At 41.7% G+C, this 24438-nt stretch overlaps 1 protein-coding gene across 15 annotated transcripts in view; it reads right to left on the bottom strand.

The window, feature by feature from the left end:
• Positions 1 to 24438, bottom strand: part of SORBS2 (sorbin and SH3 domain containing 2) — a 228832-nt gene that overhangs the window by 26905 nt on the left and 177489 nt on the right. For 14 of the 15 annotated variants that reach the window (XM_066573433.1, XM_066573436.1, XM_066573439.1 and 11 more), the window contains 7 exons: positions 21882 to 21931; positions 20122 to 20300; positions 13552 to 13637; positions 12117 to 12157; positions 11772 to 11886; positions 6481 to 6609; positions 4929 to 5129 (listed from right to left, as the gene is read on the bottom strand). In XM_066573433.1, coding sequence (XP_066429530.1) covers positions 4929 to 5129; positions 6481 to 6609; positions 11772 to 11886; positions 12117 to 12157; positions 13552 to 13637; positions 20122 to 20300; positions 21882 to 21931 — 801 coding nt within the window. Of the gene's footprint in view, positions 1 to 4928; positions 5130 to 6480; positions 6610 to 11771; positions 11887 to 12116; positions 12158 to 13551; positions 13638 to 15742; positions 17309 to 20121; positions 20301 to 21881; positions 21932 to 24438 lie in introns of all 15 variants that reach the window. The other variant, XM_066573447.1, reaches the window with a different exon arrangement.

The raw sequence follows: 24438 nt of genomic DNA, 5'->3' as shown, positions 1-24438 counted from the left end.
CTCTGTGTGATATAAACTTAGCAGGTTCATAAACTTTACCGACAAAATCCTGCCAAAGCTATTTACTTTGGTAAATATCAAGAGTTCTTGAACTTCCTAACATATGGTATATACTGGGCGCCCCCCCCAAAAAAAATATGTGCACACTTCACTAGTAATGAAGTAACAAAAATCCTGTTTTCTTGTCCATGTCATTGGAGGACACTGCAAGACCATGGGATGTTCTAGAGCAATACCCAAGGGGTGGGTAAAAAAAAACAAGGAAGAGAAGCGTGATCGGCATCTCGGCCCTGCAGAACCGTAAACTGTCAGGAGAAGGTTCACTACTCCTGTAAAAAAGTCTCAGTCCCCAAGGGGTGAGTATGCAGTGTTTTAAAAGTACCAGACGATGGACATCGTCAGGATAATGGGCAAGACATATCGACCTGTGCTGGCAGACTGGACTGTTGGGGGCGGAAGAAATGTACTGCACAGTTGAATCACATGTTGTAGAATATACCTGCTAAACTGAGGCAAGAGCTAGAAATACACCTAGAAAAGAGGCAGAAGAATAGACCCAGAAAGGAATAATAAGCACATGCCTCTTTGCAGGGGTAAAGGGCAAGCACGAATATGGCTGGCAGATCTGTTCTAGCAGAGTGGAAAAGGAAGAAAGCTGAAATATGGAACCTGAGCCACTGCAGTGGCTGGACCTCCTCGACCTGGCTGTGGTGATGTGGGCTTTCCTCAGATTGTCAGGGTAAGATCCAAGACAAGGAATGAATAGTGAGTAGATCTGGTGTCTGAGGGACAGAAGGCGGGATGAGATGGCAGGGCAAGTATCAAATGGAAAGAATCTTAAAATAATCTGTTGTGAACCAAAGGGAAAAGATAAAATCCCTTTGGCAAGGATAATCAGCCTGATGGAGGGAGTCAAGCTCAAGAAACTGCAGAGGCCTTGGGAAATACCCTTGTTGAAAGCAATGTGAACATACCTGGGAGGAGTATGAGTAAGAATTTGGCCATGAAGAAGTGATGGCTGGAGGATGCTTCTATACCGATTTGAACAATTTTGTGCCATAAATCAAGCGCAGTTAAGAATGTTATCAGCTGGTATCAGCGCTGCCTGCGGAGAACTCAGCATGTTGTCTGTCTAATCAGCTATGATGGATTTCATGCTGACCTGAACTCAGCGATGGACGAAAAGTGCACGGTAAGTGCATGATGGGCGCACATTTACACACAACGATTATCGCTCAAGAGATGGCTTTTAAGCAATAATCGTTGTGTGTAAAAGGACCTTGACAGTGTGTCTGATACAACACTGTTCGCCCTCCCCATTTAGGGACAATCAGGGAAGTTAGTTCATCTTTGATTCTCACCAAAGGGAAAAATAACAAAAGCAGAAAAGGCCTGCAAGCAGGAGGTCAGCCTCCTACAAAATGATCTAGCTTAGTTTCTGCAGGAGGAGTATTGTTAGTGGGAGAGACTAACTTTCTTTGTGCTTAGTGTCTGCCTCCTAGTGGCAGTAGCTATACCCAAGGTCTTACTGTGTCCCCTAGTGCCATAGACAAAAAAATATATTTTTGTACCATAAACTGTAGGCAAAGTGAAATGTTGGGACCATAATATAAAAATAAAACTTGACCACTAAGCCAGTCATGTCAGAGAGCTGTAGGCTGAACAGCTGTCCCTCCTGACTCCCTCCTAAATATGTTTGTTTTAATGGGGAATAAACCGATGTCAGAAAACTTTGACAGCAGCTTTTCTTTTGGATAAACAAAGGATTTAACATGTTGAACTTCGAAATACCTTCTTTTCCTTCACCTCATTTCATCTTATATTTATAGCCAGCTTTACTTGAGCAGGGCATTTTTATTATTAGGAATGAGGGATAACAAAAAAGAGGGGTTTAGTACTGTGTTAGCCAGTAGTGCAAAGTATATACACACAGATACTTATGACAAGGCACAGATCTGGTGGGATTAATTTGCACTTGAAAGAATACTACAACAGAAGTACAAACCTAGATGTGAAGGTTTTATGGTCTCTGAATTAGTGATAAAAGATTATCAGGCCAGCAATGTTATCTGTGCTATAGATTTCTCAAACTTCCCAGTCACACATGAATCCTTTTGACGAATTTAACCCTCTATTTAAAGTGTCAGGGGTGGTTATAAATTTGTATTCCCAAATTCTTCTATGGCTTTGTGATCTGAAATTGCCTTTCAATATAATAACTTTCATGTCTTGCAAGTTGTGTCCATGACTAGAAAAGTGCTCGGCCACAGGGAATTTTGTCTTTCTCTGTTTGATTGTGTGGCGGTGATACCTCATCCTCACTTTAACTTTCTGTCCTGTTTCTCCAACGTAAAGGGCCCCAACAGGTCATTTACTGCACAGAATCAGGCACACAACATTGGACGTTCCCGGGCACATTCACATGTTCCAAGTCTGATAATGTGTACCTGATTCATAAGTATGTGTGTGTATATATGCATGCCTCTTAGGATCCATTTCATTTTGCCTTGGTGAAGGACCCTGTGAGGTCCGAAAGCTTGCATTACCATCATGTATTTTTTTGGCTATTAAAAGGTATCATATCTACAAGATTACTTGGTTTCTCTCTTTCCTTGATAAGGCTTGTTCACATCAGTATTATGGTTTCTGTTTTCCTCTTCTGTTATAGAAGCAGGAAAACGGCATCGATTGGTAGAACAGATCTGTCTTATGATGGAATCTAATGACGCCAAACAGACCCCATAAAAATAAAGGTAGAAGCCACAGCACTCAACCTATGCCACGGTCCGGGGAGGCGGTCTGCATGCAAAGCCACTTAATAGAGAACTGAATCCGTGGTCTCCAAATATATCCAAAGCAAAGTAGGCAAGAGTCGCAGCATAAGTCTCTCAGGTAAAATAAAAGACTTTATTCATTCCATATAAAAACAATATTTCGGCCAAAAATGGCCTTTTTCAAGCTATTTCATCCTGTATTTTAGCGGTATTAAGCTACGGAGGCTCCATACAGAACCTCGAATGCTGATATAAACTTTAAAAGGGTTTTATCATACTTGCAAAAAATGTCCCTATGTGAACAAAGCCTTACAAGTATCAAATCTCTCACTTTATTTAGGATGTCATGAGACATCTGTGTTTATCAATTAAAAAAAAATATCACCATAAGGCCGGCTGTACAGGAAGGGATATTTGCTGCAGAATCCGTGGTCGGCATCCGCATAGAAGATCGGCAGCAAATACCGTTCAAAACATGCCATGGAAAATCCCTTTTTCCTTCACACTTGCGGAAACTAATTGCGATTTCTGCGAGCAGAGGAAAATTGCAGCATACTCTATTTTTGTGCAAGCTCCGCGCGGACGGCTTCCATTGAGGTCAATAGAAGCTGTCCGACCCGTGGCCCATCGGCAATTGACATTGCAAATAGGCCGCGGATACCCACATCATCGCCTAGCAGCCGTGCGGGAAATACAAAAATACAATTTTTTTTTAAAATATCTACTGCACTGGAACGAAGGCGAGCATCCACAGTACAGAGGAAACAAGTACTTGGGGTCGCCGGCCGTAGTCAGAGCCGGATACCGCTGTAGGCTTCCACATGCGGAATCCAGGTCCTCAGTGTGCAGCCAAAATCAAATGTAGCCATGGAAGTAGAAAATTAAACAAAATATAACCAATGTAAGAAAACTAGGGGGTTCTGCAATAAATTATCATGTATGGTAGCATGCTAAGGGCTCACTCACATGGGCGTATGTGGCTCGTGTATTACAAATCCACTAATCCTGTAGATATACCTTTTAAAGGCCAACAAAAATGCATGATGTTAATGCAAGCGTTGGATGCTGCCCCAGCTACAGTGGAAAATTATGAAATCAAAAAAACCACACAATGTAAATGACACCCGGAGGTCTTATATGACATCATGAGGGATATAGATGGTAAAAAAAATAGTTACAAAAATAAGTTTAAAAAATTGCAATATAAAATAAACGTATACATAAGAAAGAAAATGATCCACTGCTGAGACCAACCAACACCATCACCATATGAGCTCGGCAATCCAAAACTATAAATGTTATATATCAAAACATTCGAAACAAAATGAGGAACCCATTCCTGTACTTTTATTTTTTAGCGTAAATGTACTAATTTTTAAAATAAACTATAAATTTTTTAAATCATTTTTTCAGCTTTTTACCCCCCCACCCCCACGTCAAAAATTATTTTGGTACATGAATAAAGAAAATAAGGGCAGTAAAATCACCACATGGGTAAAATCCCTAAAAAGTGTCTGGTCTTTAACCCTTTAAGGGCCAGAGTGTTTTGGTTCTAATGTACTGATAAAATCTATACACAGGAATCCATACAACAAGAGATCAGGTTACAGCTTCTACCAATAGAACTCTATGTAGAGGGAAGGAGGAAAGAACTGACACAGATGTGCCTGCAGCTTCTAGTGTTTTATCTCACTCCAGTGCTGGATTCACAGCTACACTGCTCAGTACTGCTGTATAATGTCTTCCATGCTGCTTCTGAGAGTGTGATAGATAGAAATAGGGGAGCAGAATCTCCTCTGTATGCTGTATATGGGATACATCATAGCAGCTAATCTCTACCCACCAGCCCAGGGAAAACTGAGAATTAGAAATATAGGCTACAGAAGGGGAAAAACTGCTATTCAATCAAGGCTATAAGTCATATAATTGTCAGAAATATTGTTATTCCTCATATACTAACACGGCAGCTTATTCTGAAAAGTCATCTGAAATTGTAGATACACTTTTTAACCATTAACCAGGAAAACTGTTTGTACACATTTTACATCTTCACCTGCACATAGCTCATAAACAATTGGCGAAATACTAATGGAAGAAATTTCAGGTCCAAGCGAAGTGATATAGATGACTATATTTGTGAATGGGAAGACTTACTGTGTTGCTTGAATTATGTATCCTCTCAGTAGGGTAACTTTGATGAAGTGACCGTTCTGGAGATGCGCCTGGACTCTTGGAAGGACTCTTTCTCACAATTTCTACATATGACACTGGGAAGATGCCTTGTCTGTTGGTTCCTGGAATTTTACCTTCAAACCAGTTTTTATCAACCTTCTTAAGAAGTGTTATCCTTTCACCCTGAAAGACAAAGCAGTTATTTATGATGTAAGACATTTTTTCATCTGTTTCAGAACTGACCATCTAAACCTAATTTGTGTTAAGCAGATAGGGGTATAGTTAGGCCAGGCTCACACGGCATGTCCGGATTCCGGCCCTGACTACGGTGGGTGACCATGCGTACCCGTCGTCTTCGTCACCGGCGTCCGATGTGCATGAAGAATAATTTTTCCACAGCGTGCTTTGGAGGGTTATTGCTGCAAAACCCGGAGGTGGACACCAGCCCCAGGATTCCACAGCAAAAATCCGTCCATGTGCATTTGGCCTTAAGGGCAGACACGTGAGTTGAGTGTCCTGGGTATGATAGCATGCCAACTAGACAGTGTGTCTGGGCTATAGAGGCAGGGCTAGGGCAGTAAATTGAATTTCTGCTTTGTGTGTAGATAAGCTTTAGTACAAGCAGCACAGCTCCCCACGTTGTAGTTTGTTGATGCTGAATGATGCATTCTCAGTCCTTCTGTAAAAGACTTGTGTTCAACACTTCTGAAGAAAAAGCTTGTCAGTCAGTGGCTCTTATTTATTTAGTCTTGCCCAGTGCTCTCTGCAGAAAATGCATTTAGCACCTCTAAACTTCACTTTGGAAAACTATAAATAAGGAACTTTGTGCAGACTGTTTAATCCTGTATAGGAATCCTATAGATGTCCTGATTTAAATTGCCACTATTATAGCTGCCTGCAGATGGCCGGGTCGGATCCCACTGTGAGAATTCTCTCAGCGGGATGTGGACCCGTGCCCCTGCAGAGACCTGCGGCTCACCTGCTCCCGACGTCTTCCATCTCTGCTATGTGCCGGCTGCAGGCCCGTCACTAGAACATACATCGTTTTTCACGCATGTTTTCACATGGACAAATCGCAGCTGTGTGCATAGGACTGCATTAGGAAATGCAATCCTATGGCAGTGGGCACGGGCGGAAATTCCTCGGCAAATCCCGCCGCAGAATTTCGGCCCATGTGCAGGGGGCCTAAGACAGATATGCTGCTTTAAAGACTTCTTCACTAGTCCGTAAACTGTGCTCAGCTCGGCTTAACTTTTGCCACTGGCTATCAAAAGTACTGCAAACAAGTAACTTCTGTATCATCCACAGACCTCTTCAAGCCACTGGCAATGACCATATGTGAAGATAAAACAGGAGCGATTGAATGGTTTCGCATGGTTTTCTCACAAGAAACCTCCACAGGATATAGGATATTTTAGGCTATTTTCGACTTGAAATGTGTGATTTCACTGAAAGTAAGAACTTAACAAGATCTCCTGAGGAGGAGAGGGAAAGGCCTTCTGCATTGCAAGCTTAATACATCAAGGGAACTTACCTTTCTCAGTGTTAGCTCCACATTTGTGTCAGCGGTGAAATTATATTTAGCTATTGCTTCTCCAATCTCTCGAACTTGTGCGGGAGGTGGGGGTCGAAGTGGCTGTGATTTCTCAGTTGGGCTTATTTTCTGAAAAAGAAACAGACCATAAGATGCATCTATAAAGCATTAACTCTAAATATTTTTAAACCTAGTCATTAGGGGGTTAACTAGCATAGCTCTGATTCACATTCATTAGATTTTTTTCACAGAAGCAAAAATAAAACCGAATCCACGGCCATGTTCACATCTATATCAGAAACTCAGTCGCTGATTCCATTAGATTAGGCCGAAAGAATGGCAGCAGTACATGAGCGCTATTCTTGGCATCAGAATGATGGACAATACAACAGTACTCAGTGGACCTCATAGGGCAGTGGGGTCCATCAGGCATTGGTTGTCGCATAAATGTAAACCACGACACAGATGTGAAGGCAGTATACGACTTGGGCAAAGAGGCCTGTTTTAATGAAAAAATCATAAATAGTATTAAAGTAGTTGTTCCAGGAAACAAAGTTATCTCCTAATCCACAAGACAGGGGATAACTAAAGGCCCATTTACACTGGATGTATGTTGGGCAAACGATGCCCGACACTCGTTCCTGTGTGTACTTGCGAGTGTCGCTGGCTCACTCACAGAGCGGCCAGCAGTGGGCCAGGGCGGCTGGATGAGATTTCTTTCCTCGCTCTCCCCTGGCCCCTCACCCTTTACCTTAGCAGCGGCTGTTCAGTACTGAACAGCTGCAGTTTACACTGAACGATCATTGTTCAGGATTTTATGCAGCTTAAAATCCTGAATGATGATCATCCAGTGTAAACTGCAGCCGTTCAGTACTGAACGGCTGCTGCTTACTGTGAATGGAAAGCGGCAGGGGAGAGCGAGGAGAGAAATCTCCTCCAGCCACCTGCGTCCCTGCTGAGCCAGCCAGCGATACTCGCTCTTGTGCAGGAGCATGGGAGCGAGTACACACAGGAACAAGTTTGCCCAACATTCATACAGTGTAAATGAGCCTTCAGTGATCAGTGAGGGTCCAACTGAATGGGGGTCTAGAACCATCCCCAAATGAATGGAGCAATAGTCACGTATGTGCGCCACTGTTCCATTCCTTTCAAATAGACTGCTAGGAATAGCCTAATTCACAAGCTATTTGGCCTAATTAACACTTGGCTATCTCTGGAAGTCCTATTGAAAAAAAAAACAATGTATGGGAATTACGCATTGTCAAACACCACTCCATCAAGGTACACTCATAGTTTAAAAATATAACTGCTATTGAGCTGGAATGATTGAATGCGTTATATTCCCATTATTTTCTTTTCTTTCCCATCTCAATGGTGGGAAATGGCAGCCGGCAAGTCTGGGGATACATATTGGAGGGGCGGGAAGACAAAGATCTCCTGCAAATGACTAATTTTGTTATCACTGCAACAAAGGGCTTCCTTGCAGGTCCCAAAAGGAACAAATGGAATCCATGGCCCTCGGGTACAGGTGTAAAAGGCAGTTTAATCAATATAAAATAAAGTACAACCGCAATTGGATTAATTTATTCTTCATAACTGGAAAATCTTACGTGGCAGAAAAAAACGGCTATCATATTTGTATTCAGCACAATAAAGTTACTATAAGCCGCCTATCTGCTACAAAAACTGTGCTGCGCAGTGATATTGTTGAGCATTGCTTGGCAGGAAATACACTTGGGGTGAATGCCCACGGACGGAATCGCTACGCGTTTCCCACTGCGGAAAAACACGTGTGAATTCCGCAGCTATTAGATTCTATTGAACCTAATAGCTTTCTGCCTGCCAGTGCTCACATGTGGAATTCTACCGCAGATTTCCGCTGCGGGAGAGAAAAATCGAGGCCTGTTCTATTTTCCGCGGATTTACGCCGCAGGAGGTATCCATTAATATAGCATTAATGAAGACAACGGAAATCCGTGATCACTCGCAGGCACTTTTTTGTTTTTAATCTCGGGCATATCCCGTGTCGCTCGTGGGCATGGGCCCTAAAACTTCTGCTTAAATCCATTCAACTTTTCCCAGACCAGAAAGGTGGCAGATTGTTACCCATCTTTGCGTGTCAGTCTACCAGTATCATCAGTTTGAAGACACAGGTGATAAAGTAGTTGTGGTTTAAATGCCCCTCATGCCATCAGAAGTGGCTTAAAGAGATTGTTTTACTTCTAGCTATTTTACTGCAGGAATCAGATGGCTCCATACATCACACACTCTCAATAAGTAGACCCCCTAGAAATACTTGTAACTTAAATTGTCGATTATTACATTCTGTTTCTCTTGACGCCGCAGTTACCAGTGACTTATTTAATATTATATTGTAACATTGATAGTCGGGAAATTTTCTTTGATAAAGAGATTGTATCTGTTCTGCCACCGATTTATTACATACATGAGACAAATGTGTAAATCCAGATATCAGAGCGGAGAACTCTATTACAATGAAGTATTAAATTATTTGGGGGCATTCCTGTAAGTGGATTTTAATAATAGTGACAGTCTTAAAAGATCTTCCTGGTTGAGGGTGAATAAAATGTAACCATTCCGTAATGAAAAGTTATGCAATTTTTCCAATATACTTAGTGTGAAAGAGCTCTTATATGTAGTGGCTGACAACCTACACAGAACCATTTCTGCTCACAATGCAGTCTAGACAATCCTCGCTGAACTAGATACTTTAACACAAAACTTTATTATGTCCTGATGGTTAGCTACAATCAATTAGTGTATCTTTAAGGGGTTGTCTGGTTACAAATTAGGTTTTTAAATTATGGCCAGATGGGTAAAAACTAAAATAAATGGAACTTATCCATCTTCGGCCACGGCAGATTTTCCTGTTGTCTGTTGGCAGCGGACGTCAGGTGACCCCTATCTGCCAATCAGAGGCCACTGCATCACCCCCCATTCACCTGGCATCAATGCTCACAGTCTGGGCGCCATCATGCTAGGAGTTTGAATAATGATGCTGCAGCCGCTAATTGGCAGGCAGCGGTCATCTGACTTCCACTGTCAACAAAGACTGGGAGGATCACGGAGCTACAGTGCTGGGGCTGAGGACAGGTAAGAACTATTTTATTGTTTTGACCCATTTGGCTCGAATTTTAAAAACTTACTATGTAACTAGACAACACCTTAAAAGATATTACCCTGGAGTCCATGCTGTTTAGATAACGATGGATTGCTTAGGCAATGTTCCTGTTACGTGAAGCTCTATGTTTAGCATATATGCTAAACGTTTTCATATGATTGACCCGAAGTAAGCCTCTGGTGGGCTGATAGCCACTGGTGTACTTTTTTTTTTTACCGTACAGAAAAGTATAGTATAGCACAATTTTCTATGTAGAAGCATTCCACCAACAAAACATATGCTCCATGGTGTACTTTTTTTCCATGCTATTCTGTGGGCAACATAAGCTACTGCCTATACATCAGAGCCTTCAGTCACAAGGTGTACATCAGACAATACTCCAAACATATACATTTGGCAGAAAACTCAATCATGATGTGAACAGGCCCTTAGATTGCTACAACTCTCACCTGGCACAGGACTAGGTGTGTACATGTTTTTAGCCTCTACATGTAATCAAGCTTTGTACTCCCTAAGGACTCTTTCACACGGACATAGGCAATTTTCTGTTGCCTGTGCCACGGCCACAATGCAACCGAAAACTGCATAAACCGGCGCACAAATCTCCCGTTTATAAACCGGCGCACAAATCTCCGAGTATATGCTGAGCCTGGCATACTGTCGGGCCGGGGAAGACTGTTTCACCCTTTCCACCCCCTCGCCGGCTCTCAGCAAGCACAGGAGCAGGAGCTAGTGTGCTAAGTTCCCGCCCCTTATCGCCTGCTAACAATGGGAGGGGACGGTGAAACTAGTTCCAGCCACCTTTCATTGCTAACAGCTGGCAAGGGGCGGAGAGGTGGAGCGAAGAGGGTGAGAGTTTAGCAGACACGCTGCTAAACTCCCTCTCTTCTCTGGCAGATACCATAGGCTCCCATAGGACTCTATGGGAGACGCTGTCGTATTCCGGCAAGAAGATAGTTCCTGAACTATCTTTTCTGGCCGGCGTAAAAACGCCCGACGGGAAATATGCGCTATCTTGGCCAGCCTGGTGCTTTTATGCCACGGGAATCTGAACTGCCCATCTGAACTGACGCATTGTAAACCAGTGCATCATATGGGCAGCGAATATCATCCGAGTGTGAAAGCGTGGCCGATATACACTCGTGTGAAAGAGCATTAAGCGCTCTTTCACATGAGCATAGGCGTTTTACTTTTTCTCTACAGCGCCGTAAAACCGCGTGAAAGCACTTTTTTCCGCCAGGGTAATTAGCATTTTCTTCCCTATTCACACGACTGGGTGCGTGGTTTTTAGCAAACAATAGAGGCACCTGTAAGCTTTTCGCTGCATTGGCCGCTGCAAAAATGCCTTCCCCTTCCTTTCTTCCCTTGCTTCCATTGGGGTCTATGGGACCTGCCGGAGTATATTGGCCAAAAGATAAGTCCAGAATTATCTTTTGCCCAACGTATATGTGTGGGCATCTATTTCGGTTGCGTACGTTCCATTTTTCACAGTTCAACATTTTTAAGATCGTATATTCGCCCATGTGAATAGATGCATTAGAAACCTATGGCTCAGGTGGTCGCATATATCGGCTGGGCGTAAAAATGCTGACGTTTATATGCTCGTATGAAAGAAGCCTAACAGCAAGCAGAGATCCTGGAAATGTTAAGCAATTGAACAACAAACCATATTAGAAAGTCACAGACGTTTTCATTATACAGTGATCATGCCTTATTTACATAAAACAAGAAAATCCACATAATGCAAATCTAAACAATTTCCTATCTTTTAAGGCCTTATGCTCACGGCCGTGACGGGCTCCGCAAGCGGAATACCACAGCGGAGTCCATCACGGCACCCCCCCCCCCCAAAGACCCTATACTCACCTCCGGATCCGCCATGCAAAATCAAGCATGACGCTCTGGCGTGCATGCGCAGTAGACTACAATGGAAGCCATCCGCGCGTATACACGCGGCAAATAGGACATGCCGCGGGTAATTTCACGCTGCGGAATTCCGCAGCGTGTACATTGAGCTATTAGGTTCAATAGAACCTAATAGCTGGGGTGAAACGCCGCAGATTTCCTCCGCGTTTTATGTGGCGGAAATCCGGACGTTGGAATTACGCCTAAGTAAACAACTAGAATTGAGTAAAGGAATTCCACTTACCTCAACGTAAGAAATTGGCAATATTCCCACTCTCCCATGATGTTCTCCTTCGTACCAGTTCTTGTCTATTTTCCTGAGGATGTACACAGTATCTCCTTTCTTAAAGGACAGCTCTCTGTAAGATAAATGTCACATACATAAAAAGTATCAACCACATAGTAATACAATGCAGCTTGATACAAAAGTATCTCTCCCCCAGTAAAAAAACAAACTAATATAGAATAAAAAAATGAAAGAGAAAAATAAAAATGCACATGGGATCAGCAAGACTTAACATATCTGGATAGATTATGATGCCAGTAGTGCAGCAGAAGTTTATCATCTACTTATGACCAAAGCACTTACTTTGGTGTCTGAGCCTTGAAGTCATACACAGCTCTAGCAACCTAGATATGAAAAAGACAAAGCGGCTAGTATAAAAGGTAACTTTTCGAAATGCATAGAAAAAGTATACAAAAATGAAAATGGGCTCGGTTAACCTGGCCATACATATTACATAGCTGGCCAACCGAGTACTTTGCTGACAGCTAGCTTCTAGTTAACATGCACAGATAGATTTCAGTAGGCACAAGGTTGGCAATACATATTACATAGCTGTCAGCCAAATGACCATTCGCACCACAGCTTTCTTGCCCGATGCCCTTGGCTGAGCAGGCATATGTTCTGAATGCGGAGAGGGAAAAAGCTGCTGCCAGACTCGTCTGAAAGCGACTTACCTCCAGGAGAGCAAAAGGAGTGCGCAGTTGAAATCCAACTGCCTGATCCTTCTCTTCCCCGGCATCTGCCATTAGTGGAGAGTCAGAAGGCCTCTGTACACATTAGATGATCAGCTGGCCCTAATGAAATTGGCAGGTTGTGTTGATCTACTTCTAACGTGTATGGTTAGCTAATGCTGCTGCGGGACATCTAAAATAGCAGTTACCTGCTGCAAGAACATAGAATTGTGCATCTTAATTTTCTCTTCCCAGACGTCTGCTGTTGGGAGGCCCATATATACATTAGATCTTTTGCTAATGCCACCAACTTTTATCTAATGTGTACGGTAAGCTTTAGATGTTTGATTTTCTGTTTTCAACCAAACTGTTGTTTATCTGTGAATGTGTGCAGCCATGTAACAAATCAGTTTAAAAAACACAGGCTGCGTACACCACAGATTTCGGCCATATCCGCGCCACCCTGTGTGGGCATGCCGTTAGTAAGTCAAAGGGGTTGTACCAAGATTACACAGATTCATAGGATAGAGAAAAACTTGCAAATCAGTAGGGGAGCCTCACTGCTGAGATCCTCGCCAATATCGAGAGCAGGGGTCCCGTGTCACCCTCTTCCTGTCACTGAGGGGGTCGCTTCTGGCAGTGCTAACTGAGCATGGGCAGTCAGCACTTCATTCATTTCAATGACACTGCAGGAAATACTAGAGTGCTTGCCACTTGGATATCTCTGCAGTCCCATTGGAAGTGAATAGAGGGCATCTCACTTGCACAACCAGCGTTCATTGAGCCTTCTTTTCACTGTGAAGTATGCATTAACCCCACAGTGAGGATGAGGGACACGTGATCCCCGTTCTCGAGATCAGCATGGGTCTCGTATATGATTATTCTGTGGATAGGAAATAATTTGTACCCTTGAAACAACCCCCGTAGGTTTAATGTGTCCTTTAATTCATTATTTATATAATCTTATGCAATTCCGTAACGCTTCAGCATAAAGGTGAGTATGTTTCTTCCATCAGACCAGCTCAGGTGATAAGAATGTATAGCATTTCTTAAAGATAACTGGTTACCTCCCTCTCCTGTACTCCCCTCTTTGCAGAACTCTTGCTCACATCAGTAAAGGCTGATGAATAATTTCGTGGAGAATCTTGATCAACTATAAAAATACAATATCATTAAGTCAGACCTGCTCTCATTTGCATTCTTTTACTATTTCTAACACTTTTGACAAAATTAAATAAACCTCTTAGTGCTATCCTGTCATACAATCCTATAGGGCTCACTACATACTGTATGTCTCATACGTGCAGTCTATTTTAACTAAGGGACATACTGTAAGCACAGAGCTTCCACTACAAAATAGGTATGCTGATCCCAGCCCTGGTGGCATTCAATGCATTCCTGAGCAGTGACTTCACTGCAGCCGTCCCTGGGAGAAAAGCTTCATCTAGCAGGAACAGGGCGATCTAATACTGTCATACACTATTTTCTGCTAGCACATATCTGTTGTAAACATTAAGTCAAGCAAAACTGCACAAATTAAACACAGATGGACACAGATGGATGTATCATCTACAATGTCATGCTTTATACACATGCATGGAAGGACTGCATGCAGAACGAACATACTCGGTAAAAATACATGATCTCAGCTTTCATTTTAATGCATTTAATAAGGTATATTTTCCCCACTGAGTGCAAATGCCAGATTATAATCTTGCAATACACAATAATCTAACAATTAGGGCCAGAGGTCACTTTTTTGATGTACATAACTGGTAAATGCGGTTTGTGCGCCCTTTAATAAAAGATGAGCGCAGCCTGTGGGAGGGCACCAGACTGAGCTCTGAGCTTACACTGAACACTGGCACAGAAGATTAATGAAGTGCATGGCAGATTTACAGAGTTAAGTGAGATATGCCGGCTGGTAACCTGTATTTGATGGGGAACTATAATATACATATTTTACAGCTGAAAGTGTAAGGGGACTGTCACACTTGCTCTGGGGATTCCGCTTTCCAGCTCTGTTTGGGGAGCAGGAAAGGGGAATAACTACGGTCAAACGGATCCATCTGTGGACAGAAGCGAGCACTGCTGGGCGGTCTTGATGATCTATGATGGAGCCCACCCGTTTTCCACCCAGCTGCCCATTTTTGGGATGGAAGAAAAAGCATGCAGCTCTTTTTCTTTCGGTATTTGCAGCCGGATCTGCAATGGACCCTCTGGTTGGAGGATCCAACAGAGATGTGAAACGTAAGAAAGGTGATCTGGAAAATAATTGCCATGTAGATTAACTGTTCAGATAGAACTGTTTGAAGGTTTTCCTTGGTATTTCTTCCTTTAGTTAGGGCATTGACTAAAGACCCATTTAGACGGGACAAGTGTCGGGCAAACGATGAGCTAGTATGTGTGGGGACGAGTGGCGGGACTCATTTGCCCGCCACTCGTCCTGTCTATGGGCCTTTAGGCAGGACTACAGGGATTTGCAAACTACCAGAGTTGGGGTACTTTTACACAGGCCGTTAGTTACCCAAGTAATTGCCCAAAAGAGCTGTCATCCCATGTAAACACTGGACCCAATAGGGCAAGTGAGTGAGCATTGCTCACTTGTCAGAGTCGCTTGATTTTTAGCTCACCTAAAAACCAAGCGATTATTGGTCTGTTTAAACAGGCAGTAATTTTTCAACAACTGCCTGTTTACTCTGAATGAAGGTAAGCGGCTAAACGAGATCTCTGGCACTCTCTGCCTCCATTCAGTGAGCGATCGTCATTCCTGTGTGAAAGCACAGGGGCGATCATCGCTTCGCTGGCTGTAGGGTGCTTAAACACACAGACAGTCATCCCATGTAAAAATACCAGTAGCCAAATTTAAAGCTCATATAATCATAACATAGGGAAAACTTGCGGTGCATGGTATTCCATCGGTATTCTTAAGTAAACCGATAACTTCATAAAAGCCCAATAAATGGTATGAAAGGAAAGATAAATAGATGGTTTAAATGGAAAATTCTTTGAAACAGAGATGAAGAAGAAGCAGGAAAGATCTAAGATTGATATAGTGTTAATACTAGAAAGGTGGAGTGCATCACTAGATATTGTGGCGATGCATTTGTAATAAGCCAATCTAATGAAAAATAGGCTGCACAATCAGTCTCTTCCTACAACATCTCTGCGTCACAAATGACTCCACAACATGAGAAGTTTGCATAAATGAAATGAGGTGGATACATCATGAAATTTAGGGAAATGATAGCGGAGCACCTTGGAAAGCATATGGGCTATCCTGGGAGTTGTTGTTGGTTGCATCCACATCTGGGTAAGAGGCACTGATGGGCAATCTTCCACAATCATTCTGATAAGGTGGGAAATGAATAGCACCATCTTGAGGCAGCTGGTAGTAAGACTGGTGGGCGGTGGATAAAGGAAATGTTTTTAAAGAAGAATTTCTTTCTGGAACATCTGGTAGGAGCTCACTAATAAGTCTGTGCAGGATGCTGTTGTCTGGCAAGCTCCCACGCCTTTTTTCAGCTTTAATTTGGTCACAGATATCCTGAAGAGCAGAGTCCAGAGCTTCAAAAACAGATGCTTTACATCGGCTCTTTTCAGATTGCTTTTTAGGCGTAGAGCTTTTTTTCCTACGAAAAGGCACTGGACTGACAAGAAATGCAATTTTGGAAAGGCCTGAATCGGTTTCTTTCCTTCCTGAAGTTTCAGTTTTGTCCTGCTTAGCCCTCTCGTGTTTTAACATGGTGGTGAAGCGCGTGTATGATGCTGGGCACCTTCCTTTGCAAGAGCTGATGAGGTGCCGATGGTGGTGGTGATGATGGTGGTGGTGGTGATGGTGATGCCCAGAACCATAAAAACTTTCAGATGATGTGAAGGAATAGTGGTCAAAATCACTCTCGCTGCAAAATGAAGATCCTTCTATTTGTATAAAGTCACTCAAGTCTGAAACCACTGCCTCGGGGTCACTATCGGATAACTCCACGTTGGCTCTTGGAATCTGATCACTTGTTACTTCAATATGGACGGGAACTAAAGGTTTAGCTTTGCCATTGTGCTGTACCTGAGATATATGTCTATCTTGAGCTTCTTCATCGAGAAGAGATTCAATAGAAAACCTACGTTTAGGGCAGGAGCTGTGGGTGGAGATATCTAAGCTGACCGCAGACAGCATTTCATCTGCAAGGTTAGGCATAGATTTGGACTTCTGGATAAGCTGTTCAAACTCTGATATTCTAGTTGGGACCATATCTCTTGGCACTTCTTCGGACGCCGCCCTCCAATTTGCAAATATTCCCTTTTGCTGTTCCTGCTCATACTGCATTATACGAGTTTTCACAGAACAGATCACTTCCGAACTCATTAAGTCCTTACGATTGATGCGATGCATTTTTTTGTATAACTTTAGGAAGCCTGGTGTGTCATGTGCTGACCTGTGACGGACCCTGGACTTGTTTGGCACACACCCTTCTGAGTTTCCCCACAGTGTGGGAATACTCTGCTTAGATTTGTCTTCACATAATAAGGATCCCAAGCTTTCAGATTTGGCCTGGTTTGTAGAGAAGTTATTGTGATCCTCTGTTAATAAATCATCACAACTCCTAGACTTAATTTTTGGCGACGCTGCTTCCTCCGTGCTGCTCCACACCTCTGCGTTTTGTCGATTCATCTGCCAGCCGTTCTTAAAGCTTATTGTACGTTTTGTATCGTCAGGCACAGCTAAGTGGTAACTATAGCCACTACAGTAATCTAATGAGTTTGAGGCATTCGGTTTATGTACAGAATAAGTGAATAGGGGGGGATACATTCTGCTAACATCCCCACCTTCAAAATCCAATGAGCAGCATGACAAGAGAGAGACATTTCCGGAAATTAACAGATTATAGCAAAAGAAAGAAAAGGCATCGATAGAGACATGAAAAAAGTAACCTCAACAGACTTCCCAAAACCCATAAATGTTGCACAAATCATGATTTAGATACATTATCTATCTGAACTTATTACGAACTATATTGGAGAGGCCAGGAAACACCTCAATTATAGACATGGGTCATAATCTACTATCAACTAATGTTGCAATTAAAAACTTGTGATCTTGAGAAATATATTGCTCTAGTCATTATAACCAAAATGACGTAAAAATGGACAACACTGCAAGTATGAAGTTTGTAATCACCAGATTTCTTTGACTTGATTTCATCCATTTCTAAAAAAGCAATTCTTAGGGCCAATGTCCCCGGGCGGATCTGATATGCGTAATTTGCACATGTCACCTGCGCAGAAGGTCCGTAAATCAAGCCGCCCATAAAGATACATTGGTGTCCACAAATGAAATAAAGCATGTGGATTTGATTTGCGGACCTTTTGGTCTGGAAAAAAAAATCGCAGCATGCTCCATTTCAGTGCGGATCCCGCAAGGATGGCTTCCATTGAAGTCAATGGAAGCTGTCTGATCCGCGGCCCTTCAGCAATTGAAATTGTGGATGGGCTGTGGATACCACAGGAAAGCAGGATTTAAAAAAAACAAAAAACCCTCCGCTGCGCATGTGCAGCAGCGTGCCGTCCGGTGCTTCTGCACGCCTACACTGTGAAGAAAAAGAAGACCCGGACAGGTATCTGCCCGTGGACATGAGGCCTTATAAAAGTTCTGTAGTCTTATAAAAACACTATTTCAATGGCTTTATCACTAACCTAAAGCAGTGTTAGGGTGGTTTCACATCCGCACTGGGGATTCTGCGTTCCGTCTCTGGAATCTGTTTGCTTTCTGCCCTATCTGCTTGGCTTTTGGGCAGAAGAAAAAGCGCTGCATGCAGTGCTCTTGCTTCTGGTATTTTCATCCAGATCTATGACAGAATCTTCGGCCGGAGGTTCCGATGCAGATATGAAATCGCCCTTACATAGTGTGCTCACACATTGTAATATACAGTATAAGCTGCTGAGAGCAACTACACAACAGTGAGAGTGAGGAGGGAACAGGCGTTGAGTCAATAGTTGTTCCCTTATTGAATTCAATGTCGGAAAGTTCATGCTTACAACCACTAGGCATTTCTTTCTGCTCCTCATCCTGAAGGTATAGATATTCTCACTACAGAGTTGGGAACCCTGTTTAGGTTGATGCAGAATCCCTTTAACTGTTAGAGTGGCTTTATGTGGGACAGTTATAGCCCGAACAGTTGTTTGACATAGTAGCTTCAGCGAGTCCTTGACGTACAAACGACTGTTTCCGTGCTTTTAGACAAGCAATTGATTAAGGAGTGAAAGCAAACTGGACTAGTCACGGAAAAGCAGACTGTTGACTACTTACACCAGACAATAATTATTTAACCAGAAATTATTTTTTAGGTGAGCTGAAACAAAGTGACTAGTGAACGACTTCTCTATCACTGGTCACCCTGCTGGTGGCCCTTTTTACACAAAATAGCTCTCACATTCGCTCGATTGAGCAACTATTCAGACAATAGCTGTTCCCTTGTAAAGCCACCCTTACTAATATCATGAGTGTTTTCATTCCTGACCATCTACCATACAACTGCTTGCAGGCAGCAAATGGAAACACATTGTGCACATTCAGAGGTTGAAAAACAGTCCTCAAGAGGACAAGCTTCTGCATGCAAACAGTCCAAGGAAAAGCTAGACAGGTTAGCTAGCTGCTACAGCATAGGCCATACAACATTTCCTCCATAAACATGTATGATCAGATAGACTGAGCTTGTATGTTTACTGCCATAGGTAGAGGGGAACAACTGTTAATTCCCAGGGGAACCCCAAAAATGTATGTCTGATCCCTGTGTCAGGGAACAGATATATTATTGTTGAGAGTATATATATCTATAGGGGCTTCTACCAATATGAAATGAAAACCCTTCAGTAGACATAGTCTAAACACCCATATACAGCTAGTGTCACAGCCATTTTGCCATCATCTGAACATACTAATAAACTAGAATGAGTATTTATAGAAAGTGCATGTATCTTTATATTTTGGGCGCTAAGTCCTGTGGATCATTTACAAGTAATGCAAAAAGCCTCAGAACTCTTTTAAAGTGTGACTTTACTCTTGTGCCAATTTTAACATATGAAATTAATAAAGTGTTGGCTAACTCTCTAAATCCAATGCATCACTATGTGCACTAGTGATCTAGACTTACAGCTTATAGCCCAGAGCTGTATTCACAGTTCTGCAGACCTTAGGTCTGAAATCTCTAAGCATTCCTTTATTGTATAACCTGTAAGCTCTGGTGAGTTACATGTTGGGAAAACAGTCTTTACACCAGGCCCTGTAGAGCCTCCAACAGCTCTGTGAATGCAGCTCTGCACAAGGTAAGTAACAGAAAGAGTTTACAAAGTTACTCTACTTTAATGCAGCTTATACCTTTATATAAAGTATGGTGCTTTAAACATAGTTTCAGAAAATAGCTATATCCACCAGACAAGTCTATTTATGTTATATTCCATTGTATTTCTTTAAAATATATCCGAATTGGAAATAACAGCACCAATACTGAATATTTAGTGAGCAAATTGCTGGATATACCAGTAGATGGCGATATTGCATTTTGAGTTAGAAAACACTGATTGAAAACTGTTTAAGCACTGGTTGCAGTGCGGAGTGGTGTATCTATCACCATCATGCCTACCTTTTGTCCGTGAAGGAGATGGAGGTGAGGAGTTAATGAAAGGTTTCCGCAAGGTGGTACTTGTGCCTTGTATTCCTGTTCGACTAAGGCTGTGTCTGTTTGCATTCTGGTCAATGTTCACTCTTTGATGACCTACACTGGGCTCAGACTTCCGTCTTTTCCTGTAATCACTTGCAGAACTTGTAAGAAGAAAATGAATTGATTACATTTCTGGACCAAATCTCCTCCTGTGTGTTACTATTCTCAGGTGTGATGCAAGTTTCCTTCTGTTCATGTCATTTGTTTTCAGCATTTAGTGACTCCTTGGCTACACTTAAACCTCACATCCATAAATACCGAAGGAAGAATATGACTGATACTGCAGCTTTCATATGAAGGTTGTCATCATAATTTTATCACAAACTTCATAAAAATCTATCATGATTATTAATTAATGATGATGATAATTTTTGATAGAACCTATATGGGACATGTTTCTTTAAACTGTAGTGCAGCATTAATGTTTGGTGAACATATCATAGCAGGGTGGTGGTGGTGGGAAATAAACATACAATACTGCATTTTGTCTTGTAAAACGTAATATTTATTGTATATTCACTATTTATATTTATTGTATGGTAGATGTTCATTTAGGATTTTTTCATACCGTTCCTTGCAGAATGCTTCTAGTTCCGTAATATCTTTGATTGTGTTACATGCATAGCGTGTATGAGATCTTCCCATTCAAAAATATTCAAGGGGTATTCCCAACTTATGGAATATCCACATTATATACAATACTATAAAGCTAAATTTAAAGTTCCCCTTTAAAGGGGTTGTTCCACAAAGAATATTTCTTACAGATAGATCCAGACCATAATTATAATTTTTTTTGTATTTATACATAAAATAATGCTTATTTCCCCAGATATTCCAGGATTAATGCCGCTTGCTGTATCTATTTTATGTCCACCTCAGTAAGTGCTCCAAAGTGGTCACACATGCTCAGTCTTGCTCTTCTCTACGGAGTATGTGGAGGGATCCCTCATGTAGTGAGCAGCTGCTTCTCTACGGAGTATGTGGAGGGATCCCTCATGGAGTGAGCAGCTGCTTCTCTATGGAGTATGTGGAGGGATCCCTCATGTAGTGAGCAGCTGCTTCTGAAGTTGCTCTACTTGTCAGAAAAGACAGTGTTACTGAAATTGCTCAGAATCTCTTCTGACAAGGAGAAAAAGATGGATACAGAATAGAAACAGCAGGTGGTGCTATAATAACATCAGTTCTGGAATATCTGGAGAGAGAAATACTATTTAATAAATTAATGTACCGTAAAGGAAAAAAAGGTTTATAATTATGGTCTGGATTAAACTATAAACAATAATATTAGTGGGACGGCCCCTTTACATATGGGGGCTGTGATGGCCATTCCAAGAGCTTAATGTTTGTTTTCTAGCATTACTGAGAGACTGCTTTTTGAAGAATGTTTTAAATTTGAAATGTTAGAAATCTGTGCTGAGCTAATCTAATTTCTTGATTACTGGATGAAAGCATTTTGGAAAAAAAAAATTATATATATTGTGTTAATATAGGATTTTTACAGAATGTGGGTAACTTTCATGGATGGTTGTGATAAATTGCCATAGATACCAACGACTATAATATACAGTATGTGAGTTACATACTTTATTAATAAGTACAACAACTATTAGCAGCCAGTAGATGTCATCTACCTCTATAGTATGATGACGGAGCATATATGTATTAGTCAAAATCACAATTACCTGGACAGTCTTTCATTGCCTCTTTCTATTGTTGGTTGGTACAATGACGTCTGCAGAAAGAAAAGACAGTATCACTGAATGCTAGAAGGTATACATCATAAAAGTACGTATATATACAGGTTAGTAATTTTACAGCCATCTGTCTGCTTAATGTAAGACACTATTCATTGCACATAACTAATTAATGAGCCGTTTCCAGCAAGCTGTCAACGATGTGCTGCCCTGCTAAATAAACTGTAGCGTATATAGCTGCCCGCAGTAATAACGCTTTACACTTTAAATGATGCTCCTTGACATCCTGGCTGTTTGTGAGGTCAGGAAAGGACATAGAGATGAAAGGGCCAGCTGTATACTGGCTGCTTGTGGAAAATAACAAAATCATGCTGTTAAGTGTAATGATAGCATAGGAATAGGCAGCTAAAACTGAGCTTTCATACATCTTCGCCTTTCCATGACTCTAGTGGGAGCTATAAATGTGTAGACTTCTGTAGTGGCCAAGTCTACAGCATACTGATACATTAAGATGAGAGATCTTAGCTCTGTACATATCTTAATCAGGCAAATAACCATGTTATTGCTCCAATCCAAATGAGAAATTGAAGACACTCTGTCAGCTACTCTAAGCCCTATAAACTAAGCTTATGGGCCTAAAGTAGCTGACAGCCTGAGTCCAGGGATGTAAGTCTTATACTTGCCTGTCCCGCCATTCCCCCAATGTCCTCCCTCAAACCTACCGCTACAATGCATTCCAGATATACCTGTCGCTCACCATCAGAGCCACAGGCGCTACCATTTTTTATTTTCATCTATCCTCTTTTGGGCAATTCACTTTCTAGAATTGAGAGCTAGCTGGGGGCTACTATATTCATAGGGTCAACTAGTAATCAACCTGAGTATGTAGCCGTTACATTAGGCCTTATGGAGGGACAATAATTGATCCTTTATTAGATACTCGCTCCTTAGTAAGATTTTACAGGTCTAGCTCTCTACTATAATCCTCATTGGGAAGGCAGACATATTGGATACTCTACCATTGCAATCTGTAGCAGTAGTGACAATCAGTTCTACCAGAAAGCCTCTTGAGTGTACTGCCACACACTATAAAAATATAAGAGGATGGATAATATTGGCACACTGATGCTATGTTTAATATTTATCTATTTGGCTCCTCTGTCTGTATACATCCTCCTTAACATCACTGTGCCAAGTGTTGAGTATTGGACACATGACAGGAATAATAAACCACTGATCGACTGTCACCTTAGTTATCCAGTATGCTTAACTAAACTCTGAGAGAGATTTATTCTGGTGAACCTCATAAGATCTGACTCTGTGATTAGCTCCTGATGAACTGTTAGTAACAGAACAGGGAAACGCGTTGAGCAATAACCTAATGCTAATGAGTCACTACACTTTCATCATCAAGAATCTGGGTGACAACTGAGAACATTGGGGGAGCAACGTCAGTGTGTAGTCCCCATATGTGCATCACCTAGTGACGTGACATTCGCTATCCACTTAGTGATTAACATACTCTATATATTTCAACTAATGTCTAAAATTGATTGATGTCCTATATCTTCATATATATTGAGGACATCTAATACTGACCGCCCCCCCTATGATTGAAGGCTGGTAACCCAGAACAGCCTTACTGTCCGTGTCTGGTTGTAGTTTGTCTGTTTTCATGTTAGCCCAGGATTTTAATAATATTAATAAAGTTTATTTTTTTATTTTTTTATTTTTTCTATATCTGTGAAGTACAATGCATTCCACGGACTATATAGTGCGATTGTTCTCAGTAAGAGAAACCAAGTAATCTGGTAGATATGATAGCTTTTAATGTCTAATAAAATTACAAGATTACTTGGTTTCTCTTGCTGAGAACAACCACACTTTGCTCTACTGGCTAACGTGGTACTAAAGATTTTTTGTTTTACAGACTATATAGGTTGCCAGAAACCTTGGTGGGCAACAATTGTTTCTAAAATAACATTGTAGTAGAGAGTTGCAGTTTAAGAAATGATGTGACGTTATAGGTTCTGGTCCTCTAAGCCAGATGTACTTCTTAAATGGGTTGTCTGGTTTAGAGATACTTTTTAAAAAACCCATTTGTAAAAAGGACAACCCTTTCAAAAGGGATTGTCTGGGACTTTTTTGGACTTTTACTATTGATAACCTATCCCTGGGATAAGTCATCAATATTTAATCGCCAAGCTGGCTGCCAGTGTGAACAGAGCAGGAAGCAAATAGCGCTGTCAACACTGCATTGGTCTAGTTTGCTACTACAGACACAACTCCTATTACATATAATGGAGATGCGCCTGAAGTACGAAACCAGGCCACTGCAATACACACAGCACTATCTGCTTCTAGTGCTGCCTGCACTGACAGTGGGCCCGGAGATCTGCCACCAATCAACTATTTATAACCTATACTAAGGATAAGTCATCGATAGTAAAACCTCTTTAAGTGATGGGGGATGTTCAGGCTTTGCTCAGTTATTAATATCTGATGAGATTTTTTGAATCGGTTTATGAGTAAGTGAAATGTGTCG

This window comes from Eleutherodactylus coqui, chromosome 7 (assembly GCF_035609145.1).
Source record: "Eleutherodactylus coqui strain aEleCoq1 chromosome 7, aEleCoq1.hap1, whole genome shotgun sequence".
Lineage (NCBI taxonomy): Eukaryota > Metazoa > Chordata > Amphibia > Anura > Eleutherodactylidae > Eleutherodactylus > Eleutherodactylus coqui.
The sequence above is the reverse complement of the archived record's forward strand: the minus strand, read 5'-3'. Positions and strand labels throughout refer to the sequence as shown.